This window comes from Coregonus lavaretus, assembly GCF_964263955.1.
Source record: "Coregonus lavaretus genome assembly, contig: HAP1_SCAFFOLD_7434, whole genome shotgun sequence".
Taxonomy (NCBI): Eukaryota; Metazoa; Chordata; class Actinopteri; order Salmoniformes; family Salmonidae; genus Coregonus; species Coregonus lavaretus.
This window is the reverse complement of record NW_028164523.1, coordinates 5,486-25,000: the sequence shown is the minus strand read 5'-3', so window position 1 is coordinate 25,000 and position 19,515 is coordinate 5,486. Positions and strand designations below refer to the sequence as shown.

At 43.7% G+C, this 19,515-nt stretch overlaps 1 protein-coding gene across 1 annotated transcript in view; it reads left to right on the top strand.

Annotated features, from left to right (window-relative positions):
* LOC311116948 (actin-binding LIM protein 3-like) overlaps positions 1 to 19,160 on the top strand; it is a gene marked incomplete at both ends in the record, with an annotated part of 20,823 nt that extends 1,663 nt beyond the window's left edge. Inside the window, 9 exons of the mRNA XM_084191958.1 lie at positions 249 to 290; positions 2,344 to 2,460; positions 8,017 to 8,090; positions 8,449 to 8,617; positions 15,542 to 15,571; positions 15,813 to 15,865; positions 16,072 to 16,149; positions 18,809 to 18,889; positions 19,047 to 19,160. Coding sequence (XP_084048084.1) covers positions 249 to 290; positions 2,344 to 2,460; positions 8,017 to 8,090; positions 8,449 to 8,617; positions 15,542 to 15,571; positions 15,813 to 15,865; positions 16,072 to 16,149; positions 18,809 to 18,889; positions 19,047 to 19,160 — 758 coding nt within the window. The remainder of the gene's footprint in view (positions 1 to 248; positions 291 to 2,343; positions 2,461 to 8,016; positions 8,091 to 8,448; positions 8,618 to 15,541; positions 15,572 to 15,812; positions 15,866 to 16,071; positions 16,150 to 18,808; positions 18,890 to 19,046) is intronic.
* Between the last annotated feature and the right edge of the window lie 355 nt (positions 19,161 to 19,515).

Here is a 19,515-nt window from a genome sequence, read left to right as displayed (position 1 = left end):
CTCTCTCTCTTCTCTCTCTTCCTCTTCTCTCTCTTCTCCTTCTCTCTCTCTCTCTCTCTCTCTCTCTCTCTTCTCTCTCTCTCTCTCTCTCTCTCTCTCTCTCTCTCTCTCTCTCTCTCTCTCTCTCTCTCTCTCTCTCTCTCTCTCCCTCTCTCCCTCTCTCTCTCTCTCTCTCTCTCTCTCTCTCTCTCTCTCTCTCTCTCTCTCTCTCCCCCTCCCTCCCACCTCCCTCCCTCCTCTCTCTCCAGCACCCAACATCTACAGCAAACCTCCCATCTATAAGAGAACGGGTACAGTGGCTTAGCCCCGCTTATCCTAGCTGTTGTCCTATCAGTGACTGATTGTTTAGATTCATGTTTTCCGTAGCCAATAGTTTATGGTACAGGTTTTAGCCTCGCCCTTTAGTCCTGCCTGTCCCTCCTAGCAGATGTGTGTGTGTGAGTGTGTTCAGTGGTACACTGTCACACCAAAATGTTCCTCTTGGGATGCCAATAATCTCTCCCTTTTCTTCATCCGTTCTTCTTTTGATTGTTTCTGATCACTTTCATTCACTTCCTCCTTCACTCTGCTTCACTTTTCCCTGATGAACTAACTTACCTCTGTAAGTACCTCCCTCCTCTCTGCCTGTCTATCAATCTGGCATTACACTATATGTGGATCCCATTGACTGTCATTGACTGGGTATTACCTTTCAATAGCATCAATACCATCCCCAGACCCTGACCTGAGCCCATACAACAGGCTAGCAGGGCTGCCTCTGTCCAAGCTGGACAAGTGTGTTTGGTGTCTGTCTGTGTGAGTAAGAGTCGATCACTCCCTGTGTCTACTCACCTGTCTGTCTGTACCAGCTGACTATCTATCTCACCTGTCTGTCTGTACCAGCTGACTATCTATCTCACCTGTCTGTCTGTACCAGCTGACTATCTATCTCACCTGTCTGTCTGTACCAGCTGACTATCTATCTCACCTGTCTGTCTGTACCAGCTGACTATCTATCTCACCTGTCTGTCTGTACCAGCTGACTATCTATCTCACCTGTCTGTCTGTACCAGCTGACTATCTATCTCACCTGTCTGTCTGTCTGTACCAGCTGACTATTTATCTCACCTGTCTGTCTGTACCAGCTGACTATCTATCTCACCTGTATGTCTGTACCAGCTGACTATTTATCTCACCTGTCTGTCTGTACCAGCTGACTATCCTATCTCACCTGTCTGTCTGTACCAGCTGACTATTTATCTCACCTGTCTGTCTGTACCAGCTGACTATCTATCTCACCTGTCTGTCTGTACCAGCTGACTATTTATCTCACCTGTCTGTCTGTACCAGCTGACTATCTATCTCACCTGTCTGTCTGTACCAGCTGACTATTTATCTCACCTGTCTGTCTGTACCAGCTGACTATCTATCTCACCTGTCTGTCTGTACCAGCTGACTATTTATCTCACCTGTCTGTCTGTACCAGCTGACTATCTATCTCACCTGTCTGTCTGTACCAGCTGACTATTTATCTCACCTGTCTGTCTGTACCAGCTGACTATCTATCTCACCTGTCTGTCTGTACCAGCTGACTATCTATCTCACCTGTCTGTCTGTACCAGCTGACTATTTATCTCACCTGTCTGTCTGTACCAGCTGACTATCTATCTCACCTGTCTGTCTGTACCAGCTGACTATCCTACCTCACCTGTCTGTCTGTACCAGCTGACTATTTATCTCACCTGTCTGTCTGTACCAGCTGACTATCTATCTCACCTGTCTGTCTGTACCAGCTGACTATTTATCTCACCTGTCTGTCTGTACCAGCTGACTATCTATCTCACCTGTCTGTCTGTACCAGATGACTATTTATCTCACCTGTCTGTCTGTACCAGCTGACTATCCTATCTCACCTGTCTGTCTGTACCAGCTGACTATTTATCTCACCTGTCTGTCTGTACCAGCTGACTATCTATCTCACCTGTCTGTCTGTACCAGCTGACTATCTATCTCACCTGTCTGTCTGTACCAGCTGACTATCTATCTGAGATTAATCTTTGGAATGGGACTGAAACAAATTAATGTAGAATATACCTTCAATAACACGTCCTGTACTCTCTTTCCCAGTACAGTATCTTACAGTATACCTTTGACCTTTGGGTCACTGATGGATCACTGTGTAACGTAATCTGTGTCTCAAATGGTACCCTACTCCCTATATAGTGCACTACCTTTGGCTAGGACCCATAGGGACAACTAGATGCCCACTAAATAGGGATTAGGGTCTTATTTGGAATGCAGACTAACTCTAACCTGTATTCTTCTGTTAACAGTCCACTCATCTTTCCACAGACAATCTCCCAGCCACCAAAAGCAGGACCAGCGAAGATCTAATCAAATCCTCCAGACTCTCGACCTACTCTCCAGAACCCTACACACAGTCAGAGTCTAACTACTGCCCTTATCCCAGCTCCCCTAAAGGTACACCCTACAACCTAAACCCTACACCAGGGGTCGGCAACCTTTTTTGTGTGGAGTGCCAATTTACAATTTATCCTACAATTTCTAACGATCTGCGTGCCAGTTATGATTTCCATATGTTCATTACAACTAATTGTGTCTATTGAAAATCTAATTGCCCACAAACGGAAGAATTCCATACCTCGCTAAACAGAGGCGCTGTCCATTAGCACCACAGAGCTCCACCATAGGCCTACCTGCGTCAGATGAGCGATGCCTCACCAAGGCGCTGTCCAAGGTGTTGAGTCCCCGGCGTGGTCTTTGCTCCTTTTAAAACACGTCTATAGATCTTTGTTTTGTAGTTCCTGATTTTCTCCATTGTTTGGTGGATATTGTTTGGCAAGCGTCCTTGATGATTGTAAGTAATTCCTTTGATGTTATGCCTCTTATTCCATTGCAATACAGTGGGGAAAAAAAGTATTTAGTCAGCCACCAATTGTGCAAGTTCTCCCACTTAAAAAGATGAGAGAGGCCTGTAATTTTCATCATAGGTACACGTCAACTATGACAGACAAAATGATTTTTAAAAATCCAGAAAATCACATTGTAGGATTTTTTATGAATTTATTTGCAAATTATGGTGGAAAATAAGTATTTGGTCAATAACAAAAGTTTCTCAATACATTGTTATATACCCTTTGTTGGCAATGACACAGGTCAAACGTTTTCTGTAAGTCTTCACAAGGTTTTCACACACTGTTGCTGGCCCAATTTTGGCCCATTCCTCCATGCAGATCTCCTCTAGAGCAGTGATGTTTTGGGGCTGTCACTGGGCAACACGGACTTTCAACCTCCTCCAAAGATTTTCTATGGGGTTGAGATCTGGAGACTGGCTAGGCCACTCCAGGAGCTTGAAATGCTTCTTACGAAGCCACGCCTTCGTTGCCCGGGCGGTGTGTTTGGGATCATTGTCATGCTGAAAGACCCAGCCACGTTTCATCTTCAATGCCCTTGCTGATGGAAGGAGGTTTTCACTCAAAATCTCACGATACATGGCCCCATTCATTCTTTCCTTTACACGGATCAGTCGTCCTGGTCCCTTTGCAGAAAAACAGCCCCAAAGCATGATGTTTCCACCCCCATGCTTCACAGTAGGTATGGTGTTCTTTGGATGCAACTCAGCATTCTTTGTCCTCCAAACACGACGAGTTGAGTTTTTACCAAAAAGTTCTATTTTGGTTTCATCTGACCATATGACATTCTCCCAATCCTCTTCTGGATCATCCAAATGCACTCTAGCAAACTTCAGACGGGCCTGGACATGTACTGGCTTAAGCAGGGGGACACGTCTGGCACAGCAGGATTTGAGTCCCTGGCGGCGTAGTGTGTTACTGATGGTAGGCTTTGTTACTTTGGTCCCAGCTCTCTGCAGGTCATTCATTAGGTCCCCCGTGTTGTTCTGGGATTTTTGCTCACCGTTCTTGTGATCATTTTGACCCCACGGGGTGAGATCTTGCGTGGAGCCTCAGATCGAGGGAGATTATCAGTGGTCTTGTATGTCTTCCATTTCCTAATAATTGCTGCCACAGTTGATTTATTCAAACCAAGCTGCTTACCTATTGCAGATTCAGTCTTCCCAGCCTGTTGCAGGTCTACAATTTTGTTTCTGGTGTCCTTTGACAGCTCTTTGGTCTTGGCCATAGTGGAGTTTGGAGTGTGACTGTTTGAGGTTGTGGACAGGTGTCTTTTATACTGATAACAAGTTCAAACAGGTGCCATTAATACAGGTAACGAGTGGAGGACAGAGGAGCCTCTTAAAGAAGAAGTTACAGGTCTGTGAGAGCCAGAAATCTTGCTTGTTTGTAGGTGACCAAATACTTATTTTCCACCATAATTTGCAAATAGATTCATTAAAAATCCTACAATGTGATTTTCTGGATTTTGTTTTCTAAATTTGTCTGTCATAGTTGACGTGTACCTATGATGAAAATTACAGGCCTCTCTCATCTTTTTAAGTGGGAGAACTTGCACAATTGGTGGCTGACTAAATACTTTTTTTCCCCACTGTATGTGTATTTATCTGACATGCTGTTGTGGTCAGCAGTTTTAATGTGATGGTCATTTTAATTTTGTCTGCATTTGAAGTCGGCCTTATTGTGACTTGATGGAGTGTAGGAGTGGCTTTATGTATATTGTGTTTCGCAAAGCTGTCTAAATGTTGGTTTTATTTATGGTTTTGATTTATGGACAATATTCCTTTTATGCGTTTTATCAAGATAGAATCAAGATTTCGTTGTGATGCGACCATTCTGCTGTTTTCAATTGCATTCATCAGACATTTTGATTGTTTATATATGGACATTTCGTTAGAACACTTGGAAATATGATTTATACATCTTCGATTATTATAATAATAAAAATAACAATGTGTATAAATTGCTCCTCCATGTATTTTTGTGGAACAGTCCCATTTCAATATAGGCTACAGAACTACAAAGGCCAAATAATACGTGATTTAAAAAAATTACATTATTTATTGAAAAATACAAGGTTCAATAAAAAAAACGACAGACAACTGTTAGGCCTACCAACAGCCCTAAACATAACTGAATGTAAGAAAAAACTATCTTATTTCCATATTATCAACTCCATATCTGCTGCTGAGAATCATAGCCTACTCCGTCTCCTGTCTCCCCCGTCTTATTCCAAATCCCCTGCAACACACAAATACACACACACACACACACGTTCACATTACTACTTGCTGACATTTACTGGCATGAACATTCCAAGGTTATATCATTTTTTCAAAATCACATCTTACCGATTTAGTGCGATCCTTGTCCCTTTTTTGCATTGCTGAGGCACGTAATATCTGGGCCATATTTGGAGACTTTGAGCTGCACACAGGCCTCCGAGTGGTCTGCACACAGGCCTCCGAGTGGTCCCTGCGTGAGGGGCTCCGGATTGACTTCATGTGTGAAAAGATCTGTTCACATAGATACGTGGATACAAATGCTGAAAGCATTGCACAACAACCTTCTTTAGACTGTCAAATTTCACTGGCAGGCTCTCCCAACAGTGGATAATGGAGGCCCCCTGATCTCTCTCAGTCCCTTCCATTTCTTTGCGCAGCTCCGTGAATTTTGATGACCGAAGGGATGATGCTTTGAGCTCGATCAGCTGCATTTCAAAGTCCCTGATACCCATCCACTGAAACACAGACAGATCCAAGTCGCTCTCCTCAAAGTGGTCTGGCTTGATCAAAGAAGAAAACATTGAACCGTGTTGCTTGAAGTCTTGAAATCTGACAGAGAACTCTGACTTCAGCTCCCCCATGTACACTCCGATGACATCAGCACTGACAGTGTGTCGCGTTGACAGCCCTTTGAGTTGCTTGAAGTGGCGGAACGTTCCACTTTGAATATCCCGCGAGTAGACTTCTAGCTTGGCAGCGAATCTCTTCCATGCATCGATCAGATCCAGCACTGCAGACGCAGGTTGAGCTCATTGAGGTGACCTGTTACGTCAGTGAGAAACATCAGTTTTACAAGCCAATCCTCATTCTCAAGCTCTGGCTAGTTTTGGCCCTTTTCAGCCAGAAAGGCTTTAACCGTATCCAAACACTCCACGAACCGTTCCAGAACCTTCCCTCCACTTAACCGCCTGACTGACACTGCAGTGAAGAGGCAAGTCTTTGTGGATTTGTTCCATCTCTTCCAGCAGTGACCTGAAACTGTCTGTGTGTCAAAGATGAGCGAGCAACAAGGAAATGCACTATTTTAACTACAGTAGCCATTACATTACCTAAATCGGAATTTGAAATCTTGGAACGCAGATTCTCTTGGTGAATGATACAGTGAAATTTAACCATGCGGTGACCAATCTTATCTTGAATCAGCTTTGCGAATCCTTTATGTTACCCCACCATAGCGGGGCCACCGTCAGTTGTAATAGCGAATATGTTTTTAATATCGACACCTCTCTCCTCAAAATTATCTGTGAATGCTTTTGCTACATCTTCCCCTTTAGTAGTACCATGCATGGGTTTTAGACAAAGCAGCTCCTCACGTGAGTCACAGTATCTTGCAACAACTGCCAGACGTGGAATGTCATTCACATCCACACCCTCATCAAGAGCCACACAGGTGCATCTTTTAACGCTGTCACGCCCTGATCTAGAGAACTCTCGTTGGTTGGGTCAGGGTGTGAGTTTCTGTTGAGATCTATGTTATTGTATTTCTATGTTGTAGATCTAGTTTGTTATTTCTATGTTTGGCCAGGTGTGATTCCCAATCAGAGGCAGCTGTCGCTCGTTGCCTCTGATTGGGGATCATACTTAGGCAGCCTGGTTCCCTACCTTAGTTGTGGGATCTTGTTTGTGTTCATGCTAGGCTTGTTGTGTGTATAGCCGGAGGACTTCACGGTTTCGTTGTTTTGTCAAGTGTTTATTCGTCTTAATAAACATGTACACATATCACGCTGCACCTTGGTCTGACCCGTCTCTCAACGATCGTGACATGCGCCTTTCAACAGTTCTGGCAGACACAGGCGTGCCTTTTATCTTTGAGATTATTGCGTGTTTGTTAGGCAATCCATCAAATAAAGCCTGCGAACTACTGAGGAAAGCCTCCTTGATATATTCCCCATAAAAAAATAGTTTTCCATGTTTAGCAATGCACTGCGCAACTTTGTAGCTCCCCTCTGTAGCTTGATTTTTGACTGCATGTAGATTTGTAAACACACTGCTTTGCTTTTCATACCTGGACACGGCCCTCTTGATTCCTTCAGCCTTGTCCGCCTCATCCTATACGTTTTTCTCATGTCTCGTTTCAAAATGACGCTGTACACTTGATGTCCGAGAGGGCAAACAGCCCTTCAGTAAAACAAATCCATATTCCTTTGTCCAAAAGGCAATAAATGAACGGACATCTGCCTTATTTTTCTTTGCTGATGACATTTTGCGGCCTGAACTTTTTTAACTAACAAAATAAAACTAATCTGTCATCTTCAATGTCGCCTTGGTTTTGAATTTGGCGGGTCGTCTTGCGCTGAACTAATATGAAACTCCTGCAAAATCATGAAAGCCCATTGCCTAATCAGGATTGACAGACCTTGGGAACTACAACATTGCAGTGAATACCAATGCAATTTTGAAACCAATGCATGAAATTTCAATTATTTTCTTCAGTTCAATTATTTTCTTCAGTTTATAAAAAAATACCCTTGCGTACAACGCACCCCCCCCCCCAAGGTGTATGTTTTGGTTTTTGCCCTAGCACTACACAGCTGATTCAAATAATCAAAGCTTGATGATGAGTTGGTGATTTGAATCAGCTGTGTAGCGTTAGGGCAAAAATCAAACCCTGTGAAACCCTGCCCTAGACCCTACTCACCAGAAGTCTACATACAGTCAGTCTATCTACCCTACACACTACTAACATATGTTTTTTATGTTACCATCAGTTAATATATCTCAGTTTTCAAAGAGTAAGCCATTGATAAGGATCTATCTCTCTCTCTTTCATTCTTTCTCTCTTTCTCTCTCTCTCTCTCTCTCTCTCTCTCTTTCCCCAGTTCTCCGTGCTCCTAGAAGAAGGTACTCTACAGGAGGAGATGAAGAGAGCTGGAGTCACAGCAGTCTTCAAAGAGTGAGACGCTCTCTCTCTCTCTCCTCCCTCTCTCCCTCTTCCCCTCCCCGTTCTCTCATTATTCCATATTTACTCTGCTTACAAATTTGTGAAAGATTTTATTTATCATCTTCTACTTTCTCTCTCTCCTTCTCGCTCCCTCTATCCCCCCTCTCCCCCCACCTCTCCCTCAACCCCCCTCTCTCTACCCCTGCTCTATCTATCTATCTATCTATCTATCTATCTATCTATCTATCTATCTATCTATCTATCTATCTATCTATCTATCTATCTATCTATCACTCTCTGTCTCTCTCTCACTCGCTGTATGTATCTCTCTCTCTCTCTCTCTCTCTCTCTCTCTCTCTCTCTCTCTCAGATCCAGAGTGGTATAGGGAGGATGATCCTAAAGGAGGAGATGAAAGCTAGATCTGGTTGCTATGACAATGACCCTTGGGGCAGCGCTCGGAACTCCCGCAGCAGCAGCAAGGAGACTCTCACCACTACTAGCTACAACAGCACCGGCTACAACAACACTGTCAATGGCTGTAAGTCTGTCTGTCTGTGTGTGTATGTGTACGTGTGCGCGTGTGTCATCCCAGATCCTTTATGAGCATCAATATCTACTGCCAATCATAAATGCGGGGGGTTGGGACGATAGATGGATGGAGAGATGGATGGAGGGGTGGAGGAATGAGTGATGGGGAGGAAATAGTGAGGTAAGGAGGTCAAGGTAGCTGGGAGGCATGGGGTTATTGAGATGGAGAGAAATGAGTTATGAAACCAGTGATATTGGTGTGGGGTGAGCTGGTCACCCAGGGTCTATGGAGAGCTGGTCTCCTAGGGTCTATGGTGAGCTGGTCTCCCAGGGTCTCTGGTGAGCTGGTCTCCGGTGAGCTGGTCTCCCTGGGTCTCTGGTGAGCTGGTCTCCCAGGGTCTCTAGTGAGCTGGTCTCCCAGGGTCTCTGGTGAGCTGGTCTCCGGTGAGCTGGTCTCCCAGGGTCTCTGGTGAGCTGGTCTCCCAGGGTCTCTGGTGAGCTGGTCTCCCAGGGTCTCTGGTGAGCTGGTCTCCTAGGGTATCTAGTGAGCTGGTCTCCCAGGGTCTCTGGTGAGCTGGTCTCCTAGGGTCTCTAGTGAGCTGGTCTCCCAGGGTCTCTGGTGAGCTGGTCTCCCAGGGTTCCTAGGGTCTCTGGTGAGTTCTCTGGGTCCCTGGGTATATCAGCCATTTGTCTTTGCCTCTTAAACTGTTATTTTTCTCCCAAGTCACAGTGTGGTGACTTTATAATGCATGTTTAGACGGAGAGTTTATGCCCTTAGATCACTTCACAATAATTGTTCTCTCCATATTTCTTTCTTTCTTTCTCTCTCTCTCTCTATTGCTCCTCTCCTCTCCTGCTCCCTGTCAGCTGGCGTCCCATATTGTGGTTTAGTTCTTCTGTCTCTCATTAAATCAGCTCAGAAGGAAGGGGAGGGGACTAGGATGGGGTGGGCACAGACCACAAACACTGCAGTGGGATTGGTATATTGATGAAAACTGAAACATGTCAGTTTGTCACTTTCACGAGGTTGGAGGAATAACATGTTCAACTACATAAGACATTGGCTCCAATCTAGGTTGTAAATTTAGATTTTGCGAAAATTAACAACTAAGGAATAATTTTTCACTTCTCTCATTGACTAATCACACCACAAACCCCGGCCTGGTCTGTTTCACAATCATTCCCGGAAGTCTTGCGATATTACGCCTCTGGGTTTAGAAACTCTGAGATGAAACTCTCCTCTAACTGAATGAAGGTCTTTGTCAAATATCTTAGGATGTTCTCTCTCTTTTTCTCTATTTCTCTCTCTCTCTCCTCTTTCTCGCTTTCCTCTGTCTCTCTCTCTCTCCTCTCTGTCTCTATGTCTCTCTCTCTCTCTCTCTCTCTCTCTCTCTGTCTCTGTCTCTGTCAATTCAATTTCAATTCAATTCAAATCAATTTCAATTTAAGTGCTTTATTGGCATGGGAAACGTATGTTAACATTGCCAAAGCAAGTGAAGTAGATAGTAAACAAAAGTGAAATAAACAATAAATATTAACAGTAAACATTAAACTCAGAAGTTCCAAAAGAATAAAGACATTTCAAATGTCATATTATGTATACAGTGGGGAGAACAAGTATTTGATACACTGCCGATTTTGCAGGTTTTCCTACTTACAAAGCATGTAGAGGTCTGTAATTTTTATCATAGGTACACTTCAACTGTGAGAGACGGAATCTAAAACAAAAAAAAACAGAAAATCACATTGTATGATTTTTAAGTAATTAATTTGCATTCTATTGCATGACATAAGTATTTGATACATCAGAAAAGCAGAACTTAATATTTGGTACAGAAACCTTTGTTTGCAATTACAGAGATAATACGTTTGCTGTAGGTCTTGACCAGGTTTTGCACACACTGCTGCAGGGATTTTGCATACAGACCTTCTCCAGATCCTTCAGGTTTCAGGGCTGTCGCTGGGCAATACAGACTTTCAGCTCCCTCCAAAGATGTTCTATTGGGTTCAGGTCTGGAGACTGGCTAGGCCACTCCAGGACCTTGAGATGCTTCTTACGGAGCCACTCCTTAGTTGCCCTGGCTGTGTGTTTCGGGTCGTTGTCATGCTGGAAGACCAAGCCACGACCCATCTTCAATGCTCTTAATGAGGGAAGGAGGTTGTTGGCCAAGATCTCGTGATACATGGCCCCATCCATCCTCCCCTCAATACGGTGCAGTCATCCTGTCCCCTTTGCAGAAAAGCATCCCCAAAGAATGATGTTTCCACCTCCATGCTTCACGGTAGGATGGTGTTCTTGGGGTTGTACTCATCCTTCTTCTTCCTCCAAACACGGCGAGTGGAGTTTAGACCAAAAAGCTCTATTTTCGTCTCATCAGACCACATGACCTTCTCCCATTCCTCCTCTGGATCATCCAGATGGTCATTGGCAAACTTCAGACGGGCCTGGACATGCGCTTGCTTGAGCAGGGGGACCTTGCGTGCGCTGCAGGATTTTAATCCATGATGGCGTAGTGTGTTACTAATGGTTTTCTTTGAGACTGTGGTCCCAGCTCTCTTTAGGTCATTGACCAGGTCCTGCCGTGTAGTTCTGGGCTGATCCCTCACCTTCCTCATGATCATTGATGCCCCACGAGGTGAGATCTTGCATGGAGCCCCAGACCAAGGGTGATTGACCGTCATCTTGAACTTCTTCCATTTTCTAATAATTGCGCCAACAGTTGTTGCCTTCTCACCAAGCTTCTTGCCTATTGTCCTGTAGCCCATCCCAGCCTTGTGCAGGTCTACAATTTTATCGCTGATGTCCTTACACAGCTCTCTGGTCTTGGCCATTGTGGAGAGGTTGGAGTCTGTTTGATTGAGTGTGTGGACAGGTGTCTTTTATACAGGTAACGAGTTCAAACAGGTGCAGTTACTACAGGTAATGAGTGGAGAACAGGAAAGCTTCTTAAAGAAAAACAAACAGGTCTGTGAGAGCCGGAATTCTTACTGGTTGGTAGGTGATCAAATACTTATGTCATGCAATAAAATGCAAATTAATTACTTAAAAATCATACAATGTGATTTTCTGGATTTTTGTTTTAAATTCCGTCTCTCACAGTTGAAGTGTACCTATGATAAAAATTACAGACCTCTACATGCTTTGTAAGTAGGAAAACCTGCAAAATCGGCAGTGTATCAAATACTTGTTCTCCCCACTGTATATACAGTGTTGTAACAATGTGCAAATAGTTATATTACAAATGGGAAAATAAATAAACATAAATATGGGTTGTATTTACAATGGTGTTTGTTCTTCACTGGTTGCCCTTTTCTTGTGGCAACAGGTCACAAATCTTGCAGCTGTGATGGCACACTGTGGTTTTTCACCCAGTAGATAAGGGAGTTTATCAAAATTGGGTTTGTTTTCGAATTCTTTGTGGATCGCTGTAATCTGAGGGAAATATGTGTCTCTAATATGGTCATACATTTGGCAAGAGGTTAGGAAGTGCAGCTCAGTTTCCACCTCATTTTGTGGGCAGTGTGCACATAGCCTGTTTTCTCTTGAGTCAGGTCTGCCTACGGCGGCCTTTCTCAATAGCAAAGCTATGCTCACTGAGTCTGTACATAGTCAAAGCTTTCCTTAAGTTTGGGTCATTCACAGGGGTCAGGTATTCTGCCACTGTGTACTCTCTGTTTAGGGCCAAATAGCATTCTAGTTTGCTCTGTTTTTTTGTTTGTTCTTTCCAATGTGTCAAGTAATTCTCTTTCTGTTTTCTCATGATTTGGTTGGGTCTAATTGTGTTGTTGTTGTTGTTGTTGTTGTTGTCCTGGGGCTCTGTGGGGTCTGTTTGTGTTTGTGAACAGAGCCCCAGGACCAGCTTACTTAGGGGACTCTTCTCCAAGTTCATCTCTCTGTAGGTGATGGCTTTGTTATGGAAGGTTTGGGAATCACTTCCTTTTAAGTGGTTATAGAATTTAACGGCTCTTTTCTGGATTTTGATAATTAGCGGGAATCTGCCTAATTCTGCTCTGCATGCATTATTTGGTGTTTTACGTTGTACACTGAGGATGTTTTTGCAGAATTCTGCATGCAGAGTCTCAATTTGGTGTTTGTCCCATTTTGTGAATTCTTGGTTGGTGAGCGGACCCCAGACCTCACAACCATAAAGGGCAATGGGTTCTATAACTGATTCAAGTATTTTTAGCCAGATCCTAATTGGTATGTCAAATGTTATGTTCCTTTTGATGGCATAGAAGGCCCTTCTTGCCTTGTCTCTCAGATCGTTCACAGCTTTGTGGAAGTTACCTGTGGCACTGATGTTTAGGCCGAGGTATGTGTCGTTTTGTGTGTGCTCTAGGGCAACGGTGTCTAGATGGAATTTGTATTTGTGGTCCTGGCAACTGGACCTTTTTATGGAACACCATTGTTTTTGTCTTACTGAGATTTACTGTCAGGGCCCAGGTCTCACCAACTTGGTTGGTGACAGAAGCACCAGATCATCAGCAAACAGTTGACATTTGACTTCAGATTCTAGTAGGGTGAGGCCGGGTGCTGCAGAGTTTTCTAGTGCCCTCGCCAATTCGTTGATATGTATTTTGAAGAGGGTGGGGCTTAAACTGTCTCACCACATGGCCCTGTGGAAAGAAATGTGTGTGTTTTTTGCCAGTTTTAACAGCACACTTGTTGTTTGTGTACATGGATTTTATAATGTTATATGTTTTTCCCCCAACTCCACTTTCCATCAATTTGTATAGCAGACCCTCATGCCAAATTGAGTCAAAAGCTTTTTTGAAATCAACAAAGCATGAGAAGTCTTTGCCTTTGTTTTGTTTTGTTTGTTTGTCAATTAGGGTGTGCAGGGTGAATACGTGGTCTGTCGTACGGTAATTTAGTAAAAAGCCAATTTGCTCAGTACATTGTTTTCACTGAGGAAATGAACTATTCTGCTGTTAATGATAATGCAGAGGATTTTCCCATGGTTGCTGTTGACGCATATCCCATGGTAGTTTTTGGGGTCAAATTTGTCTCCACTTTTGTGGATTGGGGTGATCAGTCCTTGTTTCCAAATATTGGGGAATATGCCAGAGCTAAGGATGATGTTAAAGAGTTTAAGTAAAGCCAATTGGAATTTGTGGTCTGTATATTTGATAATTTCATGTAGGATACCATCAACACCACAGGCCTTTTGGGGTTGGAGGGTTTGTATTTTGTACTGTAGTTCATGCAATGTAATTGGAGATTCCAGTGGGTTCTGGTAGTCTGTAATAGTTGATTCTAAGATTTGCATTTGATCATGTATATTTTTTTGCTGTTTGTTCTTTGTTATAGGGCCAAAAAGATTGGAGATGTAGTTTACCCATACATCTCCGTTTTGGATAGATAGCTCCTCGTGTTGTTGTTTGTTTAGTGTTTTCCAATTTTCCCAGAAGTGGTTAGAGTCTATGGATTCTTCAATTACAATGAGCTGATTTGTGGCATGCTGTTCCTTATTTTTCCGTAGTGTAGTTCTGTATTGTTTTAGTGATTCACCATAGTGAAGGCGTAGGCTCAGGTTTTCTGGGTCTCTATGTTTTTCGTTGGATAGGTTTCTCAATTTCTTTCTTAGGTTTTTGCATTCTTCATCAAACCATTTGTCATTGTTGTTAAATTTCTTATGTTTTCTGCTTGAAATATTTAGATTTGATAGGGAAGCTGAGAGGTCAAATATTCTGTTTAGGTTTTCTACTGCCAAGTTTACACCTTCACTATTACAGTGAAATGTTTTGTCCAGAAAGTTGTCTAAAAGGGATTGAATTTGTTGTTGCCTAATTGTTTTCTGGTAGGTTTCTACACTACTTTCCTTCCATCTATAGCATTTCTTAATATTATTCAGTTCCTTTGGCTTTGATGCCTCATGATTGAGTATTGCTCTGTTCAAGTAGTCTGTGATTCTGCTGTGGTCTGATACAGATGTCAGTGGGCTGACTGTGAATGCTCTGAGAGACTCTGGGTTGAGGTCAGTGATAAAGTAGTCTACAGTACTACTGCCAAGAGATGAGCTATATGTGTACCTACCGCAGGAGTCCCCTCGAAGCCTACCATTGACTATGTACATACCCAGCGTCCGACAGAGCTGCAGGAGTTGAGAGCTGCAGGAGGTTTTGTTGGTTGTGTTGTCGTAGTTGTGCCCATTAGGGCATATGGGGGAGGGAATGCTGTCACCTCCAGGTAGGTGTTTGTCCCCCTGTGTGCTGAGGGTGTCAGGTTCTTGTCCAGTTCTGGCATTTAGGTCGCCACAGACTAGTACATGTCCCTGGGTCTGGAAATGATTGATTTCCCCCTCCAGGATGGAGAAGCTGTCTTCATTAAAGTATGGGGATTTTAGTGGGGGGGATATAGGTAGCACACAGGAGGAAATTTTTCTCTGTTGAGATAATTTCCTTTAGAATTTCTAGCCAGATGTAAAATGTTCCTGTTTTGACTAATTTAAAAGAGTGGGATAGGTCTGCTCCAAACTAAATTAGCATACCCCCTGAGTCCCTTCTCTGTTTCACACCTGTTAGTTTGGTGGATGGGACCTCCAGCTCTCTGTAACCTAGAGGGCTACCAGTGGGTCCGTCTCCTCTATACCATGTTTCTTGTAGGATGACAATGTCTGTATTTCCGATTTCTTTGGTGAAGTCCAGGTTCCTGCTCTTTAGGCCAAAGGCAAATGCCCTCAGGCCTTGGATATTCCAGGATGAAATAATGAAGTTCCATAAAGTGTCTAATGTTGTTGGTCGTGTGGTTTGGCCTCAGGCCAGTAATTCTCTCTCTGTCTCTCTGTCACTCTCTCCTCTCTGTCTCTCTCTCCTCTCTCTCTGTCTCTCTTTCTCTCCCCTCTGTCTCGTTCTCTCTCTGTCTCTCTCTCGCTCTGTCTCTCTCTCTCTTTCTCTTTCACTAATCCTTTTTTCTCTCCTTTCTCTCTTTCAGCTCCTCGATCCAATTACAGCCTAGACAGTGGTGAGCACAACAGTAAAACAGTATTACATACATGAAATCTATATGTTTGTAAACATCGCCCACTACTGTGCATTGATGAGAGAGACATGAAGGCTCATTCAGGTGGCCTTCATCTCTTTCCTGACCTGCTCTGATTTTTTATATGTATATATGACCCCCAACTGTAAAGCAATTGTGACAACTTATGTGAAAAGGGATTTATAAATGAATTGGATTGATTGATTGCATTCCTGTCTTACAGATTCGTACAAGTCAGCCTCTCTACCAGGATACAGGCGGAACGGTGTCAACAGGGTGACCAGCAACACTATAGGATTCTTTATTTAGACAGTTAGAGATTAAAGTATCTTTCGACAGAGAGACCTGTTTCTTGGAGGCAGCGACCAAATGTTCTTTACATAGAATGCTGTAATTCAAGCTTACCTCCTAGTTGTCATTGAAGCTTACTTTACAAACATAGCTGTAGCATCACTAACATCTCCTCATGTGTATCCCTGCAGCCCCAGAGTGCAGCCCCAGACTACTACCAACAGTATGACAGCAGCAGTGACGTCAACTGGGGAACCAGAGGTTGGAGTGCTGTATAACCACCCTGGGTTCAGGTCTCATTTATAACATTGTGGTATTTCCTTATTGCGTGATTGTAATCAGGTATTTTTCCTATTTTTCTCTCCTACAGAATACAAGGTAAGGGTCTGAAAGTTGATTGGAAAATGGAGTGGACTGTCAAGCAGTAGGCTACAATAACCAGAAGGATGTAAGACCGTGTTCTCCAAATGGTGTGTTAGGAACTACTGGTGGGGAGAAAGACCATTTCTACTGGATCACAAAGACTGGGGTTTGTTCATGTAAAGGCACTAGGACACCATAGGTCAGTATAGCTGCTCTCTCTCATTCCTGGCTCAATTACCCTACCAAAGAAAGCAGCAGTAGAGTTATGGCATCCTGCCCTGGTCTGCCCTAATCAAAAGGTCATGGGTCACAGGGCAGCTTCCACAGTCAGGACCTGGGCCCTGTTTGAATACTTTAACAACACACCCTTCCCTCCTCCCTTCCTTGAAGTAATCACTGATCTAACACAAATTAATTGTTCTATCACATAGCTTTCACCCAGCTACAGTGAGGGAAAAAAGTATTTGATCCCCTGCTGATTTTGTACGTTTGCCCACTGACAAAGACATGATCAGTCTATAATTTTAATGGTAGGTTTATTTGAACAGTGAGAGACAGAATAAACACAAAAAAATCCAGAAAAATGCATGTCAAAAATGTTATAAATGGATTTTCATTTTAATGAGGGAAATAAGTATTTGACCCCCTCTCAATCAGAAAGATTTCTGGCTCCCAGGTGTCTTTTATACAGGTAACGAGCTGAGATTAGGAGCACACTCTTAAAGGGAGTGCTCCTAATCTCAGTTTGTTACCTGTATAAAAGACACCTGTCCACAGAAGCAATCAATCAATCCGATTCCAAACTCTCCACCATTGCCAAGACCAAAGAGCTCTCCAAGGATGTCAGGGACAAGATTGTAGACCTACACAAGGCTGGAATGGGCTACAAGACCATCGCCAAGCAGCTTGGTGAGAAGGTGACAACAGTTGTTGCGATTATTCGCATATGGAAGAAACACAAAAGAACTGTCAATCTCCCTCGGCCTGGGGCTCCATGCAAGTTCTTACCTCGTGGAGTTGCAATGATCATGAGAACGGTGAGGAATCAGCCCAGAACTACACGGGAGGATCTTGTCAATGATCTCAAGCCAGCTGGGACCATAGTCACCAAGAAAACAATTGGTAACACACTAAGCCGTGAAGGACTGAAATCCTGCAGCGCCCACAAGGTCCCCCTGCTCAAGAAAGCACATATACAGGGCTGTCTGAAGTTTGCCAATGAACATCTGAATGATTCAGAGGAGAACTGGGTGAAAGTGTTGTGGTCAGATGAGACCAAAATCAAGATATTTTGCATCAACTCAACTCGCCGTGTTTGGAGGAGGAGGAATGCTGCCTATGACCCCAAGAACACCATGGAGGTGGAAACATTATGCTTTGGGGGTGTTTTTCTGCTAAGGGGACAGGACAGCTTCACTGCATCAAAGGGACGATGGACGGGGCCATGTACCATCAAATCTTGGGTGAGAACCTCATTCCCTCAGCCAGGGCATTGAAAATGGGTTGTGGATGGGTATTCCAGCATGACAATGACCCAAAACACACGGCCAAGGCAACAAAGGAGTGGCTCAAGAAGAAGCACATTAAGGTCCTGGAGTGGCCTAGCCAGTCTCCAGACCTTAATCCCATAGAAAATCTGTGGAGGGAGCTGAAGGTTCGAGTTGCCAAACGTCAGACTCAAAACCTTAATGACTTGGAGAAGATCTGCAAAGAGGAGTGGAACAAAATCCCTCCTGAGATGTGTGCAAACCTGGTGGCCAACTACAAGAAACGTCTGACCTCTGTGATTGCCAACAAGGGTTTTGCCACCAAGTACTAAGTCATGTTTTGCAGAGGGGTCAAATACTTATTTCCCTCATTAAAATGCAAATCAATTTATAACATTTTTGACATGCGTTTTTCTGGATATTTTTGTTGTTATTCTGTCTCTCACTGTTCAAATAAACCTACCATTAAAATTATAGACTGATCATGTCTTTGTCAGTGGGCAAACGTACAAAATCAGCAGGGGATCAAATACTTTTTTCCCTCACTGTATGTCAGATTAGGAATTTTCTTCAAGGGGGAGAGGAAGGAAGAATGCATTCTTAAAGAATTCTAACAGGACATGGGCGGACAGAACAAAGAGCTTCCGGGTCAAGAGGTCACTGGACATTTCTCTCAGCCCATCCCAATGGAGGGCAGTTGACCTTTGGACCTTTGTGTCACAAATGAAGCGTAAGGTAAATTCTGCTTCCTATCCGTATGAGGAGAGGTTAGGAGAGACTTGCTGAGAGAGAGTGAATGGAAGGGCCGCCAATAATCATCTCATTCTATAGAACACCTCTGCTATATTCCATACAGTGGGTTCTATGCTGTGATTACAAAGGAAACAGCTGTTTTACGACGGAGACATCTGCTGAAGCTATTCATCTGATGTGGTTTGGGGTCAATTCCATTTTACTTTAATCAATTCAGGAAGTAACATGAAATTCCAAGTATTATCAGAATAGGAATTGGAATTTAAGTCTACTTCCTGATTTGACCCCATATATCTTCTAACTCTATCTGACCTGTCTGTTGCAGGTTTACCCGTATGAAGCGCTGATTGTGACCACCAGAGGGCGAAACAGACTGCCTAAAGATGTAGACAGAGACAGACTAGAGGTGAGGTTCTGATTTGGCTTAGTTTGGTGGTTGATTTTCCATTAAATAATCTGTTCAATGCTGCCTCCTATCCTTGCGTATAGTTAAAGGTCACTAATCCAGACATAATCTACATTAGCCATAATACAGTGTCTACCTGTGTTTCTCTGTCTTCCAGCGTCATCTGAGTCCCGAGGAGTTCCTCAAGGTGTTTGGGAAGACCGTGGCAGAGTTTGATCAGCTGGCTCTCTGGAAGAGGAACGAAATGAAGAAACAGGCTCGACTCTTCTAACGAGAGAGAGAGAGAGAGAGAGAGAGAGAGAGAGAGAGAGAGAGAGAGAGAGAGAGAGAGAGAGAGAGAGAGAGAGAGAGAGAGAGAGAGAGAGAGAGAGAGAGAGAGAGAGAGAGAGAGAGAGAGAGAGAGAGAGAGAGAGAGAGAGAGAGAGAGAGAGAGAGAGAGAGAGAGAGAGAGAGAGAGAGAGAGAGAGAGAGAGAGAGAGAGAGAGAGAGAGAGAGAGAGAGAGAGAGAGAGAGAGAGAGAGAGAGAGAGAGAGAGAGAGAGAGAGAGAGAGAGAGAGAGAGAGAGAGAGAGAGAGAGAGGAGAGAGAGAGAGAGAGAGAGAGAGAGAGAGAGAGAGAGAGAGAGAG